This window comes from Loa loa (genome assembly GCF_000183805.2).
Source record: "Loa loa unplaced genomic scaffold supercont3.66, whole genome shotgun sequence".
Taxonomy (NCBI): domain Eukaryota; kingdom Metazoa; phylum Nematoda; class Chromadorea; order Rhabditida; family Onchocercidae; genus Loa; species Loa loa.
In genome coordinates this window covers 57,581-78,794 of record NW_018108246.1, presented here as the reverse complement: position 1 = coordinate 78,794, position 21,214 = coordinate 57,581, and the positions used below count along the sequence as shown (strand labels likewise).

General features: G+C 34.8%; 4 protein-coding genes across 5 annotated transcripts in view; 2 read left to right on the top strand and 2 right to left on the bottom strand.

Moving 5' to 3' along the window:
• Positions 1–2,250: 2,250 nt before the first annotated feature.
• LOAG_05248 (protein-tyrosine phosphatase) lies at positions 2,251–7,466 on the top strand. Its single transcript, XM_020446798.1, has 15 exons — positions 2,251–2,402; positions 2,821–2,949; positions 3,028–3,186; positions 3,314–3,545; positions 3,793–3,909; positions 4,029–4,136; positions 4,368–4,538; positions 4,729–4,887; positions 5,211–5,294; positions 5,419–5,476; positions 5,582–5,741; positions 5,904–5,971; positions 6,119–6,267; positions 6,811–6,951; positions 7,252–7,466. The coding sequence occupies exons 1-15, from the start codon at positions 2,383–2,385 to the stop codon at positions 7,411–7,413; spliced, it is 1,917 nt and encodes a 638-aa protein (XP_020302905.1). The 5' UTR covers positions 2,251–2,382; the 3' UTR covers positions 7,414–7,466.
• A 1,704-nt stretch (positions 7,467–9,170) lies between these two features.
• On the bottom strand, positions 9,171–11,269 carry LOAG_05247 (hypothetical protein). Its single transcript, XM_020446797.1, has 5 exons — positions 11,063–11,269; positions 10,683–10,862; positions 10,293–10,403; positions 9,911–10,087; positions 9,171–9,699 (listed from the first exon to the last, which is right to left on the bottom strand). Exons 1-5 carry the CDS (start codon positions 11,228–11,230, stop codon positions 9,514–9,516), a joined length of 822 nt encoding a protein of 273 aa, XP_020302904.1. The 5' UTR covers positions 11,231–11,269; the 3' UTR covers positions 9,171–9,513.
• A 432-nt stretch (positions 11,270–11,701) lies between these two features.
• LOAG_05246 (hypothetical protein) lies at positions 11,702–11,920 on the top strand (the record flags this gene model as incomplete). The annotated part of the gene is made up of 1 exon (XM_003140783.1): positions 11,702–11,920. One exon carries the CDS (start codon positions 11,702–11,704, stop codon positions 11,918–11,920), a length of 219 nt encoding a protein of 72 aa, XP_003140831.1.
• A 3,460-nt stretch (positions 11,921–15,380) lies between these two features.
• LOAG_17363 overlaps positions 15,381–21,214 on the bottom strand; it is a gene marked incomplete at both ends in the record, with an annotated part of 10,357 nt that continues 4,523 nt past the window's right edge. Inside the window, 15 exons of one of the 2 annotated variants that reach the window (XM_020450023.1) lie at positions 15,381–16,174; positions 16,417–16,520; positions 16,771–16,879; positions 17,194–17,224; positions 17,497–17,545; positions 17,662–17,775; positions 17,957–18,101; positions 18,296–18,398; positions 18,579–18,672; positions 18,988–19,115; positions 19,423–19,477; positions 19,620–19,723; positions 19,972–20,029; positions 20,446–20,608; positions 20,689–20,780. In XM_020450023.1, coding sequence (XP_020306354.1) covers positions 16,069–16,174; positions 16,417–16,520; positions 16,771–16,879; positions 17,194–17,224; positions 17,497–17,545; positions 17,662–17,775; positions 17,957–18,101; positions 18,296–18,398; positions 18,579–18,672; positions 18,988–19,115; positions 19,423–19,477; positions 19,620–19,723; positions 19,972–20,029; positions 20,446–20,608; positions 20,689–20,780 — 1,455 coding nt within the window. The remainder of the gene's footprint in view (positions 16,175–16,416; positions 16,521–16,770; positions 16,880–17,193; positions 17,225–17,496; positions 17,546–17,661; positions 17,776–17,956; positions 18,102–18,295; positions 18,399–18,578; positions 18,673–18,987; positions 19,116–19,422; positions 19,478–19,619; positions 19,724–19,971; positions 20,030–20,445; positions 20,609–20,688; positions 20,781–21,214) is intronic. The other variant, XM_020450022.1, reaches the window with a different exon arrangement.

Below are 21,214 nucleotides of genomic sequence, written 5' to 3'. Positions count from 1 at the left end.
AAAAAAAAAAAAAAAAAAACCGTTGAATAATTTTATACTACAAGTTCTGTCTCAATAATTTGTCGATAAAAATATCACATCATATATTATTAGATCGGTAAGCCGGTCCAGCAAGTATCTCGTAAGACAGAACCAAAAATCCGTGTATCAATAGTCGACGATAACAATCTTCCATTGGTTAATGAACTGGTGACACCTGTCGATCTTCATTTGGAATATTTTCTCTGCCTAACTGAAGTTTTTGAAGGACTTGCTAGAGGAGATATATCTCGGTACTCTATTCAGGTCGCATCGGAAAATTGATGATTCAATTAATATACTGCTCAGTGGAGGGTTGTTAATGATTGCTTTCAAATTGCGCCATTTCCAATCCCGAAATTTTCACTAGGCAATCTTAAGATTGATATTGCACCAATAAACAAAATGGAAAGTCTGGAGAATACCTTGAGTGTTTTCCACATACACATTCAAGAGCACCTTTAGCCTTTATCACAAGCGTTCTATTCACTTCTGACAGGCGTCATACCAATATCGGCGACTGATCTCTTAAAAGGCATTTCAGCCATTTCCGAAAATAGCCCAAGAATTCTTCATCACTCACTCATCTCTTATTCAAAAACAAAAAAGTGGAAATATGCCCGACGGAAAAAATTTTTTTGCAATTTACAGCAAAGCCGGTGAGTTAAAAGAACTTTCTGAAAAGTTTGATTTTGTCTAAGAAATTTTAATAGCATGAAAATCTAAAATAATTATTGGCTCGAAAATGATAAATTAATGTACGACACAAAAAACTATGTTATGATAACGGGTCTATAATAACCTTAAACTAGAGATAAGAAAGGTTCAAAGGAACATGTTGAAAAAAATACTTAATAAATTTACTGAGAATAGTTCAAATGCAGATAAAATTGCAATTTATTCTATCATTGGAGCAATGCTGCTCACTGCAGCAACAAATCTTGGCCTATTTTTGGCCGCATTATTTCACTACTTCTTCCCAGAAAATAAAGAAGAAAAAAGTGAAAAGAAATAAAATTTCAAATGTCTGCGAAACTTCTGGGTAAATCATCTAATTTGTTCATTCATTAAAGATATTCTGTGTTTACTCCTTATAAATAACAAATAGTATGCCAGCATTATCAGTCAACAAATACTCCTTGCGTGATCCGGAAAGAAGAGGGTTTATTCAAGAAAACGGATTTTTATTTAGAAAAAGAAAAACAACTGAAAAAAAGCTTGTAAATCATATCAGAAAGAGCGATTGGAAGTGAACTGTGAAATTTTAAGAATCTTTGTCAGAATAAATTAGCGGAAATGATGCGACCAAGAATATATAATTGACAGAGCATATGCACATGCATAATCCCGATGGGCAGTTATTCCGTCCTATTTTTTACTGGCACTGCCAGAGTATCACTCAGTTACATTCTGTTGGAAGCTGACTTTGAGCACTAACATCGGATGAAAATATATTTAGAACACTTTCTTCCTTTGCAGAATTTAAACAGAGTTAAAAACAACTGGATGATGGAAACCGACATTTCAAAAAATATTCAATTATTACTTCCAAAATATACAATTTGAACATTTCGTAGTGATGCTATTGTAACTTAAATAATATTGGATGCAAAAGAGGATGTATTCATAAGTCGAATATCCTACACGTATTGATTAGTCAAAAACTAAAACTGTCCAAATCCAAATCATTCAATAGATTAACAAAATGTGTTCGGTAATTTAGTTGAAAGGGTAATTTAATTGAAAGAGTTGTGAAAAATCAGACTGCGAAAGAATGAGAGTGAAAATGAAGGTATAATAGTGAAAGAAGTATCGCTAATATTTACAACAACTACCAGGTTCACAAAGCAGGAATTCGGAATCAATGCACTAAAAATAAACCTCAAATTTCCAGTTCCCTGACACTAAGACTAAAATTTGCATAACATTCCGAGTGCGCTAACCAAGTACCGCACATACTGTACATTAAGCGCATTTACAAAGTTTAGTCCCCGTTTGGGGGGGATGATGTTATTTGGATATTGGTGAGGTGTGCCATGCAATTAGTGTTAGACACTTTCAGGATAAAGCTTTCGACTTGTATTGAAAATAAGATCACTTTAGGGTGGCATTCGTTACATTCGAGATTTGCAAAGTCTTAAAATTGTCACTAATTCAAGTGAGATGTCAGCGTAAGAGCGACTCAGCGAAATATTGAATAATTCAGTGAGTAAACAAGTCACTGATCAAATGTTCAGGAGGACATGATACTAATGAGATTGCCAGTATTTTATTAATTTGTATAGTTAATGGTGAAAGATCACTGTCAACACGATTCTTTGATGAATTAACCGCTTGTTAATCATTGCATATTTCGATCATCGGATGACAGACATGTCCACAAGGTGAATACCTTTTATCAAATCCATTCCACTTTGTCCGGATGTGAGTTCCTTAAAGGAATCTTATGGTTTACTTATGGACTGCTGATCGTTATTCTTTGGCCTATTGTTATCGCATGCTGGTATCGGAAGAGTTGTTGTTCATGGAATTGTCCAAAAAAAAATGTTGTACAGGGAGAGTAATAACCATTAGAGAGTATTTAAATGAAATAGTTATGGATCGTAATAAAACAATAAAGGACTTGGAAGATATAGTAGGTCAGTTTGTGTTTTCAAGTATTGCCGGAAAACTTTTGAAATAACAGTTTAATTAGTATCAGGTCCTTTCTTACATAACGCTTATAGCCTCATTTTAGTGCCTGGATTCATGCAAGTGACTTGTTCATTTTTTTTCTCTCTAAATAATAAACTTGTTTTTCAGGCCATCAAATTTTTATTATCCCATTTCCGGAGTAGATGCTGAAAGACTATTGAACACATGTGGTACTGAAGGGTCATTCCTGGCTCGTCCCAGTGGTTCCAGTCCGTCCGACTACACACTGTCTGTTCAGTACGTTATATCTAACCTGCATACTTTCCGAAAACAAGTAAAACTTAGAAAACAATCATTAAATTAATAACTTTTCAGCAAGGGTGATCGTATCAAACATGTCAAGATACAGAATAATGGGGACTGCTTGGATTTATACGGTGGTGAAACGTTTGCATCGCTTTCAGAACTTGTTCAATTTTACGTCGAGAATCCAGGACAGCTGCGAGAAAGGGATGGTGAAGTCATTGTTTTAAAGTACGACTTGTTTTGTTTTTACATATACAGAAAAACTTCAAATATGAATAAATTAAATGTAACTTGTTTAAAAAAAAACCGTTTCTTAGTTTATAGTATCATGGATATTGATTTGCACTCGATTCAGATGTCCTCTGGTAATACCTCCAACGGAAGCTGTTGGATGGGCTTTTTCTCGTCCTTCCACAGAAAGGTGGTTCCATGCAGGTTTATCAGGACCGGAGGCAGAACGATTACTTCTTGCTGAAGGCAAGCATGGAACATACTTGGTGAGAGAAAGTCATAGTTCACCAGGACAATTTGCTATTTCAGTGAAAGCTGCAGATGATAAAGTGATACATGTGATGATTTACAATAAGGTAATTCTCGTAAAATGCGTAATTAATTTATAAGAACCACTGCAACTCTGCAACATTTCTGAATAATTTGTTTCAACTTTGCAGCAAGTTATTATTGGTTGAAAAAGTAAACACTAAATTGAGCTTTTGGAGGTAATGTTGATAAATTTGAACTGTCGTCACGAAATCTTTTGTTTCTCATCGTCTTTAGGTTCTCAAGAATTATTTAGAACAAGATATTCCAAATTATCCAGAATTTGTTATATAGAATGAAAAATTTGATATCGGTGGTGGAGCTACCTTCTCGACTATCAGCGAACTTTTGGAACATTACACAAGGAATCCAATGGTAGATCAAGCAGGAACAGTTGTTAATCTTAAACAGGTACCTTTTTCAAATAAAATTAAGATATTCTTATGGAATCGTAATGAAACATTTTGCTGAATTTACTCTGTTATTATTACTACTAAATTGTAAACTACATTTTCCCATAAAATTTATAGCTTCTCCCGTCAACGCGTGTTCCAGCGACTGGTATTGACGCACGTTATCATCGACTTGAGCAAATTAATCGTGCTACGGGAAAGGATGGATTTGCGGACGAGTTTGAGGTTGGTCATTGTTATCAGAAATGTTCTAAATCCCTAATTTGTTGGAGGCGTTATAGCTGCATAATTATTCTGCATCCAGCAAGGGTGAAAAATATAATTGACGAAATTAGAAGCTGACTTACTGCAACGTTGTTCAAGATTTCCGGAGAAAGTTGTTTTGTGTGTTTCTGATTCTATTTGAAATTCAATATAAGAATCATTAAAGAAATCGTTACCGAAAGTTTTTTTTAGAGGTTGCAACATCAAGAACCGACGCAGTTCCTTAGTCGACGTGAAGGGAAGAAGATCAGTAATGTGTGTAAGAATCGCTATAAGAATATCATACCATATGATCATACTCGAATTGTTCTGAACTTCAGTGACGCAGATTCTAGTGATTATATTAATGCAAATCACATCAAGGTTTCATTTTATATTGTCATTAACAATTGTTTAGTAATATTTCATTAGCGGGTGGACCAACTGATTGAATTTATTTCGAATTCCTTCCATTAGTCTTTCGATGAAGACTATCTTGCTTCCATATACTTTTTATAATCTTCGGAAACATAGGAACTACGGAAGTAATTACTTTTTGTGTTGTTAATTCTAGATTCTTGGTGACGAATATCAGGATTTTGCTGGTTTGCGTCGAAGCTACATATCAACACAAGGTTGCTTGCCTAACACTATCGATGATTTCTGGAATATGGTTTGGCAGCAGAATTCTCGAATTATTGTTATGACAACAAAAGAAGTAGAAAGAGGAAGAGTTAGCATTTTGCTTTATTGCGGTACTGTTAAGCCTTCGTTTGATCATTGAGAATGCTCTTGACGAAAAGTTACATTGGGTTTTCTTTAAAAAAAAGAAAGAAAAAAGAGATTGAGCCTTTTACACTGTTAAGGTCTAACATAGGTGGCTCTTTTCCTACGTTTTTTTGAACAGTAGAGTCAATACAGCAGTGATCTTGCGCTGTTGGCAGTTATGTAAAGGATTGTTAACAGAGATAGACTGTGCTTTGAGATTCAGTTGATCTCTTTTAAGTAAAAGATAAACTACTCTTTCAACTTCCAAACCACAGTTCATTTGTTCAGGTCAAATGTTGCCGATATTGGCCTCTTAAAAACGAAATAGAAAGGTTCGGAAAAAGTAGCGAGTTGGTCATTAAGTCATTGCAGGTATTGTCTCTTGTCGTTTTTTTAAATTAATATGAATTACTAGTGCCATTAAAGTACGTCATTCTATTACATTGGTATCTTTTAAATTAATCAAAGATCGTGGAGTTCAGATTTTATTTCATAGGAAGTTGAAAATCCAGACTACACAGCACGGTTGATCCAGTTCATGAACACAAACCATGGTATGTTTTATCCCTTAAGCGATTTTTCTAGAAGTATTCCTAAGTTTTCGATACAAAATAGAAACAACGATTCTGAATATGCATTTCTTTAATTTGCTGTTCCAGATAATGAAGTACGATTGATATGGCATTTCCAGTTCCTTGGCTGGCCTGATCATGGCTGCCCTACGGATCCGAGAACTGTTTTATATTTTCTTGAGAAGGTAAATGAATGTGAGGAAAATCACTGTGACGAAAATGCCGGCCCAATTATTGTGCACTGCAGGTGAAATATAGATAAGATTCACATATTCAACTTAATTTCTTTGGTTTAATTGAACCAAAATATAATTATGGGTGATTCTTATGAACTATGATTATAATGAGATCTGAGTTCTGAAGGGGAACTCATTTTTGTCCATTCTGATCATTGCTCAAAGCGTTTCAGTGCTGGTATAGGTCGTACTGGGACGTTCATTGTAATTGACATTCTCCTCAATCAAATTAAACGTTTAGGTAAGTTCATATCGCATGCAGAACTCCATTGCATTGAGTTCATTATTTCTTATTTTCCATCATTTATTGCTATATTGTGGGACGTGAAGTTTCGAAATTTCAATGCAAGATAATCAGGATGATAAAATTTAATAAAACTTAATTTAGGGCCACACTGCCAAATAGACATTCCGCGTACTGTGCAAATGATTCGTGAGCAGCGGTCAGGTATGGTACAAACTGAACAGCAATATCGCTTCGTGTATCAGGCCGTATCGCATTATATGGCCGTGATTAATCGAAAGCTTGACTGTGAAGTAAGTCACATTTAATAGATTGTCCATATATATTGGTTGTTAGGAAGAAAGTAAGGTGATATCTCGAGAATACTAAACTAATGTGAATGGGTATGGACATAGTGGATGAGTAGGAATTATCTTTGCTCGTTTCAATGTTAATATTACTATTTCCTGTGAAATGAGCTTCCTCTCTTTTACATGGATTACAGCATATTCAGCTGGGTGCCTTTTCCACGGCAGTGTTTTTTCGTGTTTAAATTTAAAAAAAAAAAGAAAGATAAGGAAGAAAAAGAGGAAAAACGATAGTGGTTCGTCAGATCCGATAAAAAACACAAGGTAGATAAGTTTATAAAGATATAAAGTGAGGATTTAGTGAACGAGGAAAAGCTGAAAACAAATACCATCTCCTATCTCCTGCTCCTGCTTCACAGCAGTTAGGAAGGAACTAATTCATCATTTAGCTATATAATTTATTAGCTTATGAATAAATAAATTGAATAAATAATCTGTTATTGAATAGTTAATTCAAATACCTATGCACTCAGCAACATATGGTTTCAGCGTAGGGAACGATGCAGTTCGCGCTTCTCAAGCGGATCAAACCCCGACACACCACTTTCTATTCACAGTCCATTAACTTTCATAGCACAAACGAGTCCCCTTTCCAAAAATTTCAGTGTATTAAGCACCCCAACATCCATAGTATGTTTTTTAAAATTTCTATGAAATAAGGATAAGTGGGACCGCAGGTGCTATTTCATAATTTATTTTAGGTGCAGAAGTAGATTTAGAAAAAAGAGGATGGAAAAAATCATCCGACAGATCAGCAAAAGATAACAAAATCTATGGGAAAAAATTATTCAGAAGAGAAAATTTATTCAGCAAAAGAAGACTTATTAGACATAAATTTTTTGCAGTATAAGAAAATTAGATTTTAAATACTGCATTTTTTCTAATATTCTTAGGAATTTATAAATTTATTGTTCAAAAAATTTTTTCCAGAGTGATTGCGAACGCTACTATTCAAATACAGATTTCGGATCTGTAGCCCTGTCAACAAAACCACTTAAATTAGCGCCGCCGCCTTTGTCTAGAAAACATGCCAGTTTTGAAGAAGACATGAGGACTGCCACCGCTGCTATAATTAATGACAATTTGCCCTAAGTATTCACAATTTGGGTTAGCTGATCTAATCACCAAGGCAAAAAAAATTAAACATAATATGACTATATTATGAGGCATATTTTGCAGACATTTGGGAAGGGAATACAATGTCCTGAATGTGGTCCTCCAATGAATTTATTTGTTATACTTCCCTTGAAATCAGCAGGGTTATTTGGTGGAGCTCGATCCAGCAAACATCCCAGCTGATTCCAGGCTCGTGCGACTTTCTGATTTTGTTGTGTTCATATTCCATATTTATATACAGTCTTCTGCTTTCAGTAATTTTGTATATAGGAGGTTGTCCACGACTCCGACTCAGGTACATATTCATAGAATGCTTTTCTCCCACTACTCTTCAAGACTTTGTTCTGGCCAGTTTTACTGCAAGATCTATTGGGATGAAAATGTACATAATGCTATGATCGGAGAGTATATATTGCTTCGTTAACTTCGAGTAGCTCGCACGCTTTCTTAATTCACATGTCTTTTCAAGTCCTAAAGCTGTACTTCCAAGAACTCTAACTAGTGAATATGTTCTGGGAGTTATTGTTGTGCTTTTCCGATCAGTCGAAATCGTTACAGCTACCTTATAAATTATACGATACCTCCGATCCTGAAACGGCAACATTGCTCATCGTTTGATTTTTCATAACATGCAGGTTAAAAATATATCTTTAACATTTTGAAAATCGTGAATGTATTATTACCACTACAGTTGAGCTTTAGGACATAACAATGATTTTCCTGTCACTAGAACCAGTTTGCTCAGAAGTGGTCACGAACTATGAAAAAACTTTTTTCCTTTTATCTCACATGGAACGACGCAATAAAGAAGGGTAGCAATAGTTGTTCTGTATGTTAAGAATGTTGTCGAGGAAGTGGGAGATGAACGGAAAAAAAAACGCGCTAATAAATCAAGCACTGTGTACCAGCATAATTCCAACACTCGCACAATTCTCGACTATTGGTTGTCATTTGATTGTCACAACTGAACTTTTGTTTCTGATTATATACGAGGAATTCATTTGCTTTATGTTGCAAAATACGGTTCTGGAAATGCCGGAATTCAGACTTTGGAGAAGTCAGTGCACGTCCTAAATCAGAGTTGCCTCCCCCAAATATTGGAAATAAGTATGCTAATAACCAATGATTCATAAAGCCATACTTCGAGCCTCATTTGAAATTGCTAGCAATAATGAATCTTACAGACTGTAAAAAGATAAACTTATTACATAAATTTATTACTCCAAAAAGAGACTCAGACTGACTTGTCCAGTCTTCATAATTGGCTTCATTGCTTTCAAACATACTGCGACATTTTCCAGCGTAGTGTGGTTACTCCCGGTTGACCTGAAGTCTATATCTATGGGTAATGAGCAACTAAAAGGCTGCACTGATAGGTGGAACTAATTAAAATCATGTGGAATTGTTCTGAAGTTCGAAGGAATAATTGGCTCATAAAATGAAAGGAGCGCATGGAAACATGAACCGCAAAAGACTACTACATTAAGGAAAAACGAAATAGACCGCAATGCTTAGTTTGCAAATAGTATAGGGTGGCGCAAGGCATGACAAACATTTTCTGCAAAAGAAATGAAACAGAAGATGCATTTTTGTATCAAACCATACAAAGAAAGTCTGAAATAAAACTAATTTACAAGTAAACTAAAATCAAATATAAATCCAGATTGAAAACGAGTTCAACATATCTTTCCTGTTGAAATACATGCAGGAAACTTCCAACTGTTTCTGTAAAGTTGTGCTTTTTCCAAAATGATTTTCCTGATGCTTTGTACAAATCAGATTTATTCTGGACCATGAGTAAATATTTCTGTGATAAATACGGAAACACACATAATTCTAAACAGCTGACTAATCTAAAATGGCAAGGTGGAAAGAGCATAGATTTGAAAAATAACAACGTAAACTACATTTACATTATGCACAGGGCACTGTATACAAAACAAACAACTTGGTCGACAAATTGTAGCAAGCAGACTCGCCAATGCCTGAAGAACAGAAGAATTCCTTCAAATGAATAAATACTTTCTGAATAATTCGATTCACTCATAACAATTCCCGGACCAAAAATTTAGACAGTCACAGCGACTGGTGCATAGTTAGAAGTGTGTTTGGAAACTGTGGTGGAAACCAGTGTCTCAAACACCATTCGATTAAATAAGCCAACAACATGTAAGCAACTGTCAAGATGGCCAATATAATGAGAAATTTGAGCATATATGCCGGGAAAAGAGCATTTCGTATAACTTGATCGCATAGAGGAACCTGAATCCGAACGAATTTCGACTTAATGAAATGAAAAGTAGCAAATCGAATTGTTATCTATGATTTATTTTATGATCACAAATATTTGAAAATTTCAAAACCAAACATATTCCACATTGTAATGTTCCCATGTAACAAAGAAGCAAGCTTTTTTTAACACAGGTACATCAAAGAATAAGCTTCAATAAAAAGCAATATTAATGTAACTCACCTCTTTGACAGGTACAAACGAGCAATGAAGTGCGGTACTCAGTTGTTTCGAATATTGAATAAACTGAATTTCACGGAGTACGACAGGTAATTGTTCAAAGATACTGCTCAGCAAAATCAGTCTAGCGACCAGGAAAAATGGTAAAGTACCAAAAGTCAAAAGATCAATTCCTCGTACCTGAAGTTGAAAAAATATAGGCCAACAAAGGCCTAGAAAAACAAAAATTGTTCCGTCGGGAAAGTAAGCAACTCTTCCGAATTATTCACCCATTACTACCTATGGAAACTAAGATTTACAAAAGCCTTATGTCAGAAGTGGTCCAAGCACTTTATATAAGAGATTTTAGTCAGCAGGAAAATAGAATCAAGAAATAAGGACTTACAACAATGTCATAAGTGATCTTCCGTGATGAAGCATTCAGCGTAAGGATGAAGCATGAAGTGGACAGCGCAACACACATACTACCCACAATCATCCACATGTTCTTCTTGTACTAAAAAAAAAATTACAATCGGCAAGCAAACAGAGCAAAAGCGGTAATAATTAAAGTGATGAGTGAATTTGTCCGTATCTGACTTAGAAGCTACGATGTAATAAAAAATTTGAACATTCAAATTTGCAACTCAAACCTTAGCTTTGATTCAACATTCGAATTAAATTACTGTTTACGCACCTTATTTTCATAGTCCGTTCAAGTTTTAGCATGCTGCTTTCATATAATGCATCACGAAAAGTTAGTTTTAAATACTTTAAACAAACATAAGTCGCTCACATCGGCAAGAATTTCAACAAAATGCCGGAAATGGAACGATCCAGTATTAGGCGTCACATCGGTCATATCGACGTTGGAAGTCACAACCGCAAAAGTATTCAAGAATGGTATCATGTACATAACATGGACAACAGCAAATACAAACAAAGTTAGCAGCTTCACGTACTGCGCGTATGCAGTCTGAAAACTACTGGATGTCTTGAACATAAGCTCGTCATAGTATTTTATCATCTTAAGCTAACCTCTCTATATGCTTATACAGCGCATAACTTTTCAGGTGATCTTATTTCCCATTCAGCTACTTTCTCTAACCTTAAATTCGGAAACTAACGCGAACCGACAACAAAGTAGCACGAAAAATGTCAAAGATTTAGACAAACCTGACTTTGCAGAACTAAGCGGAAGAGGGACTGTGTAGATTGCTGCGCATTCGTGTAACGTGTGGATGTGGGATGTTCGTTGCCGCAACTTCTCAAACTCTTGTCATCACTTTTCAAAGGATGAAATGATTTATAGTAGTAAGGTGAGAGGGCTGATATTGACGGCATTGATCTCGCTAGTCACAATAAAAGAAAACAAGTCCTAAAGTAATAAATAATCGCTATTAATAGTATATTAAGTAGCAGAGTTTAAAAAAAGAGCCATAGGCCGATAGCTTTGATTTCACATCTTGTTGTACATACACAAACTTAAATATAGTTCCTGCATATATGCATGCTTATTTGCATCACAAGAAGGTGGATGTACTTGCAATTACAAATAACTGAACAGCTAAGAAAACAATTTTAAAAATTAACGGTCATTGGCGAGTGAGAAATCGGCCAATAGCGTCAAAGTGCAAATTAAACGGTAAAGGTATACGTTAATTAATGATTAAGAAAATTTCGTTCCAATCGAAGCACATCGTCCACATGTGTTTATGTACAGAAATTCATTTACAAAAAGCGACACATTTAGAGAGGAGAAACGAGCAAAAAAACTTCGAAATTAGAAAAGTACCACGCAAAGATGACGTCAGAATGTCCTTCAGGAAGAAAAGGAAAAAGAAAGTGGATAGCAAGCAACAAGGAACGGTACAGGATGAAACGCACCGAAACAAAACGGAGCAGATGCGAATGGGATGGGATAGCATACAGAGAACCCCTGGTCATTTATCTGTAGGTAGCGAACGTGAATTCAATTCGGATGATTGGCTGCTCTTTGAGAGATGTATGGTGCAGAGATGGGGTTTTGATTAATAGGTCACATCGAAAGAAGTGTAAGATACAGACGCACTTAGTGACAGACGTGTTCCGTATAGCGAGGGAAGGGAGATAGAAAGAGCGACGGAGTGAGATTAAACACGCTCAAAAAGTTCAACTTAATCGGAATAGGGTCAGTGAATGCTAATTTCATGGTACACACACACATAGACATGCGCACAAGACGCATACATATACATACACATACCGACATGCACACACACAATACATATTCATATACATAAAATACATGCATACAGTATAACAGCATATCATTAATCGTGGATTCATCGTACTCGCAGATTATTTCGGAGTAATGGAAGTAAGCTCTCCATTCATTTACTTATCTCCAAAAGTGAATTTATGCGGGCAAAGAGAGAGGCTGTAAGGATTAAGCCAATAACTTCCATGATACGATAATGGTCATGGTGTACAAATAGATAAGGAATAATAGTAAAAGAAAAATAGTATACTGCTGATCAGACAAACACTTTTCCATTCAATCCAAGTGAACCATCCATCGTAATAATTAGCAAAACCATCACTGTCCTTAACCCTTCAATAGTTGATCCAATGGTATATTTCAGTGAGATTACACTTCCTAATTGAAGAATGGTTTCGGAGGAGTGAAGAAGTACTAGGGAAAATCCATCTTTTAATATTGAAGGATGGATGAATGTGAATAAAACAATGTTTTTGTTCAAACCCAAAGAACAAAGAAGTGACAATGAAAGTAAGCTAGAGATTGGGAGTAGATCCATTCGAAAAGTGAAAAGTTTGCAGCATATATTTAGATGAAGTGTTCTGCCTTTCGTACTACTTTTTGTAAACTCAGAGATGGAACAGCAGTGAAGACCTTTTAACGAATGTTATCAAAAAAAGAAATTAAAAATGAACAAGAGCGTCAGTCATCGTAACATCACGAGTGACTGTCAAGCAGGAGAGAGAAAAAAGCATCATCAACCCATCACTCGGATGAAACTCTTATCGCTTTCTGCTTCAATTATAAACCAAACATGTAGAATAGTAACGTTTTCACTACATTCAATGACTGTCTAAGTCACCAATGACCCGATTCCATTTGACCTCACCTCTATTACATAATTGTAGTAGTAATGGGAGAATGCAAATCGATCTGATCCATAAACATCTGTCTATCCGCGAAGATATGTGTAATCAAAACCAGCATCAATACATGATGACGTGAATAGGTTCACTCTATTAAACTGCAGTATGTCGCCAAAAATAGTAGTAATCTAGCTAGAAAAAAAGTCAACAAATATGACGGAGTTGAGAGAAACTAAAACTTATTTAAACTCAACTAAAACTCATTTAACTCAATTTCTTGTGTTATCAGGAGAAGTATAACAAAAAAATTAAATTATGCAATAGCTGTTCACGTGAAAAGTATTTTTGTCAACGATATATAGAGGTATAAAACATAACTCTTTAAACTATTACTCGCTGATACCAATATCCAAATTGTAATTATTCTAAATGATAAAGTCCATGATCCAGTATTAATTTATTGTAAGGTTAACTTGGAATAAAGACATTTTGAACCTCATCAGGCTTAATAGTAATTTAAAAATGCTTCCATCCACTTCTTTCCAATGCAATGAATTAGTTTATCATGATAAATGAATAATCTATAGAGAATCAGCACCAACCATGGCCGCATCCAAAACATGAAGTGATTGCCGACTGTTTCATATTATACTATCCGACACAACGTTCCTCAAACAAAATCGTTGTTATTACTGATTTTCTTTCTGATGATACGCTAACCTAACCAAAAAAAGAACGGGTAAGCGTCAAAACTACAACTGATTGAAGTCGACAAGCGTACAGATCAATATCCATTCAAGCAATAATAGGTTGGTGGTCCCCGCATCATTCATATTGTCGTTGGAGTGGAAGCTGAAGTAACTGCCAACTGCCACGACCTCTTCCACCCATTTATTCACCTGTCTCTATTGCTGGTAGCACATTTCTGTCTAGAATTTCCCTTACAATTAGACTACATATACATATGCATGTGTGTATATGCGATGTAGTCTCAAATAGTCACTCGTAACAGCTAGCGGTACCCTCACTCACACCATTCCTCTTCCACTTGCAAAACTGCTAATTAAGGGGATGTGATGAATAACAGAACGGTGATCGAAAATAACGCCTTTCTTTCAGCGACATCTTACAAATATCATGATGCTACCGATATGATATTACTATACTATTACTATTATAGTTACCATTAGCAATTGTCCATCAATTCACTACTACTACGACTTGTCTTTCGTTTATTCTCTTCATAATATTCCTATTCCACCATATTTTCTTTCCCAGTGCTCCTAAGTTCAACTGAGGTTACTAATGTATGCAAGATGAACATACTGAGTTTTTTGCTTACCAGCATTTCCCTCTTCTGAACAACTGAAGCAAGGAAAGTCAATATCCATCCTGCCATTGAAATGAATCTAACCATCATCAGACGCTCAGACGTAACATTACCTACATAAGACTTTAACTAGTCCTAGTCCTTCCTTGAATTTCTTTCGACATAATATACCACAAAGTATAACTAGCAATACATGAAAACGCTCCATAATCTACCTAGTCAAAAGTTGCACATCCCGTAACTATAGAAAGGAAAAAAAAAACTATTTCTGTTGAATCATATTTTCTCAATGCAAAAGAAATCGATATTAACATATCAGATCAAAATACGGAAAAAAGATGCACGGAAATAATGAATAATCTAACATCATATGATGGGGAGCTGACCAACCCAATTTATTTACTTTTTCACAATAACGATATTGAATTTAACAAAGTTAGATTTCATGTTTCTCTACCACGGAGGAAAGTCAAGAGCACTCAGAATAAAATAAACTGAGTGCGCATGGAGTGCGTCTTCAATCTTCATAAGTCTTTTCATTCTCTTAAAGAAGTGTTTCATCATTCCAATGAAGAAAAAACGAAGACTAAATCTTCAACCTCCGCAATTCCAACCTATCATTTTGAAAGGAAATTCCATAACTCCATCTAGATAACAAGCTGAATGCTTCCAGCAAACCTTTGCTACATTTACAAAAACAAATCCCTCCTTCAGTGGTACGAACCCACAATCCCTGCCTTGTAAGACAGGTAAACCACAGGAACTTTCCTAACTGATAGTTCATCCTCTCATGAAGATTATAGAGTCACACTTCAATAGCTGTAATATTAAAGCGTACGCGCGAAATCAGCCAGTGAAAGTAAGTAGCACAGCGGTTCCCATGTGGCTTATCGATACATACTAAATTTCGCAAACCAGACTTCCCTCTGGATAGATTTTCGATAAGCTACAACGGTGCATTACTTCATCTCCCTATGCGAAATATTTCAAGTGAGATCAGACGACCACTCGCTTCACATAACTCGAAACTATAAATAAACCTCAACACATCTCGATATATCCCTTATAGTTTGTGCTTTATTTACTCAGCATATTTAGAAAAACATCATAAATGTAGAAAAATGTAGCATTTTGGAAAATAACGAAAAAAGATATAGAAAACAATTGTGGAAGAGCATCTACTTGCATTCTATCAGCGTTACCACTCAGAAGCTTCCATGAAGAGATAGAGACATTATTTGAATGCCCTGCTATCTTAATAAATTACAAAATATGAAACAAACCACAAAAAACTTATAGTAAGCATCAAATAACATGTAAGGAAAATAAATGCAGAACTTTCACATCTCCAGTTATCCGTAACACTTCTATTATTTCAGGGTTTGCAAAGAACCTTAAACTTTGACTTTTCAAGAAACTCGAAAGTCCTTGTAATGCCATCGCGAACTTCCTAAACGATACTCCACAATGTTAATAGCAGCTGTTTCATTATTTTGCGGTTTTTAGGTAATCCAAGCTTCAGTTAAACAACCGTAACTGGTTAAGTTCATTTCTACAAAATGAAGGGATAGCTGCTATCAACATTATGGAGTACCGTTTGAGGAACTCATGATATTAAAGAAATTTCGATGGCCTAAAAGTAATGTTAAAATCACATTCAAAATACCATCCAGTTATTTTCAGCCAGATTACTGACTAACTAAACAACTGGGAAGCTCAGCAAAAAAGATAATTGGAGGAAACGAAATCACTGATTGAGATACTTATTGAGCCAACGAACGGTATTGATTGCGCAATCTGCCTCCACGTCAACTTCTTCCAAGGAATGGTACGCTTGCGGATAGGACAGAATTCTGAATTCCCACAATAAATGAACAATGTTTCAATTATATCTCAAAAAAAAAACGCATTACGACTCTCCGCATAATTATAACACACATTATAATTCCCACCGCATAAGGAATACCGGCACAACAACTCATAAAAAATCAAACATACCGTCTTAAATAATTTTATTTCTCTTAAAAACCAAAGGATAAAACATTGAAAATTCCAAAAAAGAAAAACATCCATTTTCAAATGTTTAAAAACTTACTTATTAGGAACTTGGCGTGCATTCAGGTTACGCATGAAAGCGCGATAATGGTTCACAACACGTAAATCTTTTTCACCATTCAAAAGTAAGTATGGTGTGACAACCTAAAGCACTGATTCTTAAATAATTGAATTCTCCGTTCTGATGACAAAACTCTACGAAAAATCTTGTAAATTATTTTATCATTCTTTGAAGGTGAATAATAATCCAGCTTAATTACAAATATTTCGGAACTTATTTTACTGTTCCTATTTTATTAATATTATTTCGTTTATTCATTATACGACTACAGAAAGTGTTTAACGATATCTACAAAATTTCTGCGCTCAGTAAACAAACAAAAAAACTGAAGACCTTTTCAACGTGAGCAATCGGCGAACTCTGGTACATTCTTTCACGGTCTTCTGCCGTCAACATCTTCTGCCAATCATCTGCATTTCGACCAAGAGCCTCTACTACTGACCTGAAAATCAGAAAAGCAATTTCGGCTGTGGTGCCAACAAATGTGCATTAATTACATTACTCCTGAAATTATTGAACTATGCACATCCAATTGCCTAGTTTTCGATGCATTCGATACACCAAAGTATTATGAGCATAGTGCACATAGTGTATATCTAATTTCGAACAAAATAAGACAGGAAGAAACAGACAATTCTTTCTCTGAGCAATCGCGGAAATGAATATAGCATCTGTGAAAAGACGCATGCTTAAGTAAACAAGCAAAAGTTATCTCGCTTGACTCTCCTTGGGAGGAAAAAAAGAAAAAAAACTTACCAATCAGGGATGTCAGACAAATCGTACATGGCTAAAAATTTTAATTCAAATATATAGCGGTACTTATTAGTACAAAACTTTTATATATTTATTTCCTTTTTTCTTTTAAAATCTTTCTATACCTCTCAACCTTGCACACAGAATAAGGGGTAATCAAGTAAACGACCAGATAAGCAGTAATCAAAAATAATCAACTGCTATGCTGACTGATCTTTTCATTTTGCAACATTACATCTCCACCATTGCAAAACTCATTTTTTTAATGATATCTCTGATCATAACATATAAGAAATAAACTGATACCTGTAATATTTAAAACAGGATTTCGAGCAATGCACACTTTGTAGCAGTCCTGAAATCCTAAAGTTTAGCAGTTTCGGCAAGAAATAAAAACGATATTTTAATAATATGAATTCCTATAATTGAAAAATAAAATCGAAAAGGCCAAAATTAAACAGTAAAAATTACGGGAAATTGCCCAATCAGATGGCTGACAATAAAACCACCATGTGAACCGCCACACACTGCAACTCTTGAACGATCTAATCTTGATTCCATGTTTAACACTGTTTGAACAGCAAACTGTAACGAGTCTAAAGTAAAAACAAACGAACAGCAACAAATTTGCATATAAAACTCTGCATTAAAGAAAATTTATAAAACAGCAAAACTATTGTACCACTAATGAAGATCAATATTTGAAAGTTTGCAAGTTACACTGAATTGTTTTATTAATATTATTCTCGGAAGTAACTTGGCTTACATGAACATCCTTAACGTCCAGATCACCGCAGTTACCAGGCAGTGAATTCACAAAATCATTACCAAATCCAAGTGACCCATGATAATTAACAAAAAGCAGTGCATAACCGGAATTCAACAACAAAAGGATCTCACGACTCGGCCAACTGAAATATCGAAAATATAACATACCAAAGCAGCTACCCGATTTGACTAAAGATGTGTATTTTCATTTCTTGTTGCCCTCCCTTTGATTTTTGCATTTTTCCTTTGAAATTACGCCAAAAATAAAGCAGAGGTATGATTACATATTAGTATTGGAGGAGAAACAATAATATTATAAACAACAAGAATGAGACACCAAGCAATTGTGGCGCTATGCGGTCCACCATGAGGCATTACAACTAGTGGAACAACATCGGTTTCACTTGGAATATACAGTAGGCCTTCATATGAACCTCGAACTGAAAAATCGAAGAAAAAATTTACAATTCTCTTGCACGGAGTAAGGTACTAAAAATGAGAATAAGAAAAAAAACAGCTGTCAGCTATATCATTCTTTGTTCCACCGGAATGTGCAAATGCAGAATATGCAGAGTTATCTCTAATTACATAATCCTCTTCTGCAAAATTTTTACACTGACCTCCTCTATCGAAATCCACTAGTTGCCATGTAAAATCGAGCAATTTTAAGTGAATTTCAAAAGTTGAACTATTATCAAGACTAGTCCATATAATCTGCAAAAGTCATATGTGATCCACATGATGTCATGATAAAAATTAGTTGGTTTTTCACCCGCAACATACAAAAGAACAAACTGTTCAGGAAAAGTGCAACATGCAATATCACTATTATGCCCTATGGTTTTGGAAATTTGAAGAGGTGAAACCGCAGCATCTCCATTATGCTCCATGACTTTGGAAATCTGAAAAGGCGAAATTGCAAAATTTTAAGATAATCACTCAATTTCTCCTGTAAACTGACAACTTTCTTTACGAACAAGTTTTATTTACTTCAAACGAATACCACTTACAAGTGAAAAACAGAATTACCATTTCTCTCGAATCAACTTTTGGAACATGACCAACAAGGATAGTTGGAGGACGGTTTGGCGCACTACAAACCACTACCAAACAATCTTCATTTACATCAAGTATTGTCCAACTTCCATGGAAAGTATCTGAAATATAAGCATATATTTAGAACTGTCTTACGACGAAGATTGCTACACTTCACAATTATTCATGCTGCAAAACCATACTAATATTTCAATATTTTTCAATACCATATTAATACTTTTTCTTTTGATACCATACTAATAAATGTCTTTAAGTTAAAACAGTAAATGTCAAAATTTGAATAAGCATGAACAAACACTTGAAAAAGCGGGTTTTTTGGTATTCCTTTTTAGAAAATTGCTCCATATCTACGTCTGAGAATAACAAATCTACCAAATACAAACTCTGAACAATGCAGACTGTGCATACCGTTATTCGTAATTTTGTCCAATTTTCCTGTTTCCGTATTTATGGTTACAATTTCCTGGAAATCAAGAAGAAAAATATAGAACTAATAAGGAATTAATTGCATACGACTACAGTTTCAAATTAATGTACTTTAAAAGAAGGGGTTAATATATTTGAAAGCCTCCGAATTTTATGCTTTGTAAAAAAATTGAACTTACTCTTTTAGAACCCCACATGGTTGAAACAAATATTCGTTTATTGTCACTGGACCACGGTCTCCCCGCTAACTGCACAGCATAAAGTCCAGGGAACTGTTCACGATCTGATAAAAGACAATGACTTCGAAAAAAATATAAAATAATGTATAAGTGTATACTCACAACAATGTTTAAGGAAGTGAGACAAATATTTTTTAAAATATTTGATAATGTTGGCTTTCCTTAACAACTATATCTCAATCAAGATAATAATAAATCCGACAAAACGATTTAATGGCTACTAAACAAGCTCCTTACGTGCAAAAATGTTAACCCGACACTTTTACTTACAAGAAAATATTTAGAACAGTACCGCTGACTGTAGTGACAATTGGGACCAGTAGTTGTTGTTCGGTTTTATTCCAGTTCACCTAAAAAACTTAAGTATCTAAACACAATAGTCTTTCTTAAAAAGTTAGTTTCAGAATATTAGCAACACCTTAAATTAACTGGCTCAAAAAATGCAAGAACATTCCATAGCGGTAGATATAGTTGCAGAATCATTATAATTGGCATTATTGAGAGCGGACTGCTTTGCAATTTTTTGGAAATAAAATAAAGATTTAAATAACCATATATATATATATATATATATTAAAAAAAAACCTAAAAACTAAATTCGAAATACGGTTTCGAAAACGTGCGGATGCTTTCACACAAGCTTTTTCACATTGTCCGAGAACCAAAACCTTTTGCAGTATACAGTTTACCGTGGAATGAAAGACAAATTCTTGAGAAATCAGTTGATTTGCAAAACAAATTTACAATGAATAACAATGAAGCCTACCAACTGACAGGTAACTGACGCAAAATGAGGTCCTCCAGGTTGGCGTTGAAAATAAATCAGTTTAGATTTATCTGGAGAAAATGATAATCCTTCAACTGAGACATTTTTATCACTTAATGGAGTTAGTTTTGCTGAAGCGAACTCGTAATAGAATAACGTCCCTCTGAAAACTGATAAATCGAAAAAAAGTTTTGGAACTATTATCGCACCTAAAATAGATACTGACTGCATGAATAAACAAACCCTCTGTTATTGCAGTATATCTTTCCCAATTTGACTGGAGCATTCTGAATCCCAAAAAACACAATTCCTTCATCGTTTGGACCCCAAACACACTGCAATTTTGAAACATAAAGGTGATTTGCAAAAAAAGGTAAACACAATAGTTAGCTGAAAGTAGATAATTTAGAATTGAAACGACGGGATTTCAAAAAGACTTAGATTCAAATATACCGGATGCTTCGACTGAAAACGAAGTGGAACATAATTTCACTTTAAAGTGGAATCATATTTCTATGACTCAAAGGCTTATTTTAATGTTGGAATCTAATTTTTGTCACAGTCAAAATCGAAAAACTCAAGTTGCAACGAAGGAACTTTCCCATAATCATCCAGTTTGCTTTTGGTGCCATCACATGTCGGGAAAACTCCGAAAATCAAAATGCAAATTTTCGGTCGGACTATGGAAATTAAAGCTACGTTCAAACAAAATTTCCATAATATCCAACAAACGAGGTGACGAAATCTTGTAAGTAAAATTAAAGCAATG